The sequence below is a fragment of the Pinus tabuliformis genome, chromosome 2_2 (assembly GCF_031772625.1).
Source record: "Pinus tabuliformis cultivar Carrire ecotype Pingquan chromosome 2_2, CPIR1, whole genome shotgun sequence".
NCBI classification, from domain to species: Eukaryota; Viridiplantae; Streptophyta; class Pinopsida; order Pinales; family Pinaceae; genus Pinus; species Pinus tabuliformis.
This window is the reverse complement of record NC_142300.1, coordinates 931,616,475-931,620,727: the sequence shown is the minus strand read 5'-3', so window position 1 is coordinate 931,620,727 and position 4,253 is coordinate 931,616,475. Positions and strand designations below refer to the sequence as shown.

The window sequence follows — 4,253 nt, the reverse complement described above, 5'->3', positions numbered from 1 at the left end:
AATATATTATATAATCTTCACTTTTACAAAGTACAAGCTAAATCTTGGGAAACCCCAAATTTGCACTTAGTTAATTTTCACAACTTTGGCAAACTCGGTTGCCCAGCTCGTCGGCACCTCTGCACGGTCGCCGCACGACTCTCCAACCCTTCGTTCACCTCGTCGCACTCTCGTGTTGTTTGCCCAACTTGGGTGCGCCTCCAAGTCGCCACACAGGGGCGCCTCTGCCCGAGACACACTTCCGTACACAACCCAACACACCAACAAGACTTTGTGCACACTTGCACGATGGGCGGGCGCTCACCCAAGTCGCCAAGACACCCACGCCAAGTTGTCGCACAAAACGGGCGCCACACGTTCACCGTGCACACCTTGCCCAACCACCGAGCACACCTTCGCCCGCACCTTCGCCCAACACCAAGTACGACTCTCCTTCATCGTGCGTTCACCCAAGACCAGCGCATGAGATGTGCGCCTCCCCTCTTGAACTGCACACTAGAAACTGCGCACTTCCTTCCTTGTGCGAAGATGAGAAGTGATTGTCGAATGTTGAAATGCTCCAATGCTTTTCATAATATATACCCATCGTAACGTGTGGGTGGGCTGCCCAGCCGACCGCCCCACCAACGCTACACACACCCCTCTCCAACGTTCTAGCGCCTCATGGTTATGTCGGCTCTCCTCCATCCACAAGTCGGCCTCTTAACCCATCGCTCAACGCTCCACGCCATCGCATCGTTTGTCGTTCGTCGTTTCGTCGCAAATCATCGCACAACCGATAGCACCATCGTGTCGCACGACCGCTCGCGCACGCGCCCGGCTTGCCCGGCGCCCGAACGCGTCGCACATCGAGACCTGAGGACGACGCCCTCGCCCATTCCAACTCTCATCGACCTGTTGGTTAAACGCATCCGTCCGGCACGCCAGACTCGTGGGTTTGACATGCGGTATCATGACTTTGCTTGAGGACGATAACGGCCTCACCGTCAGGTTGGCAATATACAACGCTGCTACATCTCAAGAAAAGGTCAAGAGGCTTTACCCCAAAGGTGCCAAGGTGGCCGTCAAGGAATCATATTTCAAGATCACTGTTGACGGTGGTCTCACCATCCGTATCGACAACCGCGCCAATGTTTTGAAGATCGTGACTGACAAGGGAAAGCGGACAGAGCTTCTTGTGGATGTGGAGGACCTGAGAAAAAAGGGCAACAGATGCTTCAAAGAACAAAACGGGGAGGCAACAACCGAGTATTACACGAAATGCATCGACGCCGCTCTGCTTCAGCTCGAGAAGTCCTCTAATGACAATAATAATATCAATACCTGCCTCCTCCACGCATATTCCAACCGGGCGGAGACAAGGATTCAGGTGAAGGAATTTGAGCTGGCGCTGGAGGATTCCGACAAGGCGCTTCTGATCGATTCCAGCAATCTTAAAGCACTCTACAGGAAAGGGCGCGCTCTGATTGGTCTCAGGCAGTATGCAGCGGCATGCAAATGCTTGGTGAAAGCTACCAAGGTCAGCCCCGCGCAGAAGGAAATACAAGACGCCCTTCACCAGGCCAACACTCTGTACGCTCAGAGCCTGAATGGCAAGTATGACATCTTGGACTACCTGCTCCGACGCGCATCTTCTCCTCCGACAGTGGCAGATTTCGTGGGTTCTGTGGAGATCAAGATGACCGAAGACAGTCGCGGCCGAGGACTCTACGCCATCCAAGAAATAAGGACGGGCAGCTCTTGCTGGTAAGCAACGCTTTCGCAGTTACTCATGAGAGCGCCTCTATCGCCATGTTTCATGTGGACAATAGGCGTAAAATGAATACCGCGTCTCAAGAAGATGTTGTGGCCGCGGTAGTCTGTGCTGCTAGGAATTAAATCGCAGAGATTTCTCCGTGAACTTTATACTTTACTCGATTCCTCTACACCCAGCAACCTTCAGGTTCCTGCCATAGATCTGTTTAAGACAGAAGGTCAAATTCTTGCTGGCCAAGAAGTACAAAATGAAATTTTGCAGGTGGATGTTAACCGTATTCGGGATATTGTAAGACTGAATGAAGGCGTAGAGACGTTTGTTTCAAAATCGAAAATAAAGGAAGCTGGACTTGGTCTGCGAGAGTGGAAATATACCGGACTCTGGCTGCTGCCGTCCCTCATTAACCATTCCTGCCTGCCGAACTCAAGTTGGCTGGTAGTCGGAAATGCCATGTTTATACATGCTTCTAAGCCCATCAGAAGAGGAGAAGCGATCACTGTTGCGTAGTTTGATACCCTCCTTCCCTCGTCACAGCGCCAACTTATGTGCAAGAACTGGGGTTTTAAGTGCAAGTGTAGGAGATGCATTCTTGAGCATTCTTTAAAGAAATTCCTGGACCCTATAATTATGATAAGTTTGGAGCAATTGCATGTCAAAGCAAATGAATTGATTGTTGGAAGGTCGCATCAACGGTTGAACGATATAGATCTTGGGGAACATGCAGAATTCGCAAAGCTTTTCTGAGAGGTAGAGGAGATCATCCGGAGTTCCCATGTGTTGAAAACGGAAAAAGAGAAGCTCTCGATTCGATTCGTGCATCATTTTCGCCTGCACACCTCCTATCCACAATGTTGGGAGGCTTCTTTCCTTCTGGTGAGAAACTTATGGAGGCTATTCAAAGCACGGTGCCCGGCAACGTACTAAATCTGGCCATGGCAGCAGGGAAGTTAAAGAGTTTCCGGCGTTGGATGGCGGATGAAAATGAAGCAATTAATGCACGACTTGCATCAGACCAGGCAAGGGAGGCATGCATTAGTGTGTTTGGCAGACAGAGTGAAGATGTTCTCAATGCGCTCATCCTCATGCATTCAAACTGACTCGTGTTTTATGTTTTAGTAATAGTATACCCGCCATTGGCTTGCCACTGCAAGATCATTTTCCATGTGCAAGACGTACGACAGATGTGGATTTTGTTTTATATGCTAGTTACAATTTCACAAATGTGAACAGAGTGCTTTTGTTGGCATGGATATGAAACCTTAATCGCATGAAAAAACTGGGGTCCAGAAATGAATTTGAATACAGCTAGAATGGTCTTACGTGTTCTGTTCATTGTTTGAGACATTGCTGCCTGGTTTTATATTGGAATTTCTTGGTATTGAAGCATGTAGTTATATTGATTAATGATAAACTTTGTGGTATAAGTGCAAACTCGTTCGCCAATCAATACATTCAAATCTCCTCAATTTCTTTAACATATCCAGCTTTCAAACTCACTACGTTATATATATATATATATATATATATTCTTTCACACTCACTATATTAACGATTATATATTTTGCAATGATGGATGATTTTCAAATTGAATTTTAATTTGAATGGTTATGGTAGAGTTTTTCCTAAAAGAGAAATATTTTATTTTTAGAAAAAGAAATATACATGTTAGGTTTGAACCAGAGAAAGCATTAGATGCGACTGTTCCTTCGTAAAAGCTACCGTGAGAAATTACAACAGGATCAGAAAATTAAGATAGAAATATGCTGTGATATAAACATCATAGATATAACCAAAGTCTACATCCTGTTGTCAAAAGGTTTGGTTATGAAGCCGTACAAATTTCTCAACAAAACTTCCTTGGATAGTTTAATTATGGTGTGTTGAGTTTCCTTGGATAGTCTAATTATGGTGTGTTGAGGTTTTTTGATAATGGAGGACAGTAAATCAAAACACTGAATAGATTCTAAATGATCTGTAGAAGTAGTTTAAGTCCAATGTTTTTAATATTGATGTGAAGGATAGTGTATTTGGTTATTTGGATATTAGTTCACAGTCACTAAAAAAATCTAAATTTTTAGTAATTTTTTTTTTCACTGTTTCTAATAATAACCAAAAACCCAAAATTTCCACTTTCTGCGTCCAATAGGACAACATAATCTATATTAAAAATAACTGGTAATCTAGATTTTCTCTATGTTAATAAGCAATTTGAGATTTTTGGCCTTTTAACTTCACTTTATATTCTTTGGGTTTTTGGCCTTTAACTTCACTTCGTGTTACTTGTTTTTATTATTTTAAAAGTTTATTATTTTATTTAGTAATTTTAGATTAAAGATTAATTTTTTTAATAATGTATCTAAAAATGTGGAAAAGAAAGAGAGAAATATATTTATAAAGAAGAGTAAAAAAATACAATTAAATCGGATTCTTTCTTATTTTTCAGATTTATTATTTTACTTAGATTTATTATTTTACTTTGTGATTTTAGATTAAATTT

The 4,253-nt window shown here is 43.2% G+C and overlaps 1 protein-coding gene across 1 annotated transcript; it reads left to right on the top strand.

The window, feature by feature from the left end:
- The first annotated feature begins 952 nt into the window (after positions 1–952).
- On the top strand, positions 953–2,853 carry LOC149196193 (methyltransferase FGSG_00040-like). The gene is made up of 3 exons (XM_089408216.1): positions 953–1,746; positions 1,933–2,259; positions 2,481–2,853. The coding sequence occupies exons 1-3, from the start codon at positions 953–955 to the stop codon at positions 2,851–2,853; spliced, it is 1,494 nt and encodes a 497-aa protein (XP_089264342.1).
- The last annotated feature ends 1,400 nt before the right edge of the window (positions 2,854–4,253 follow it).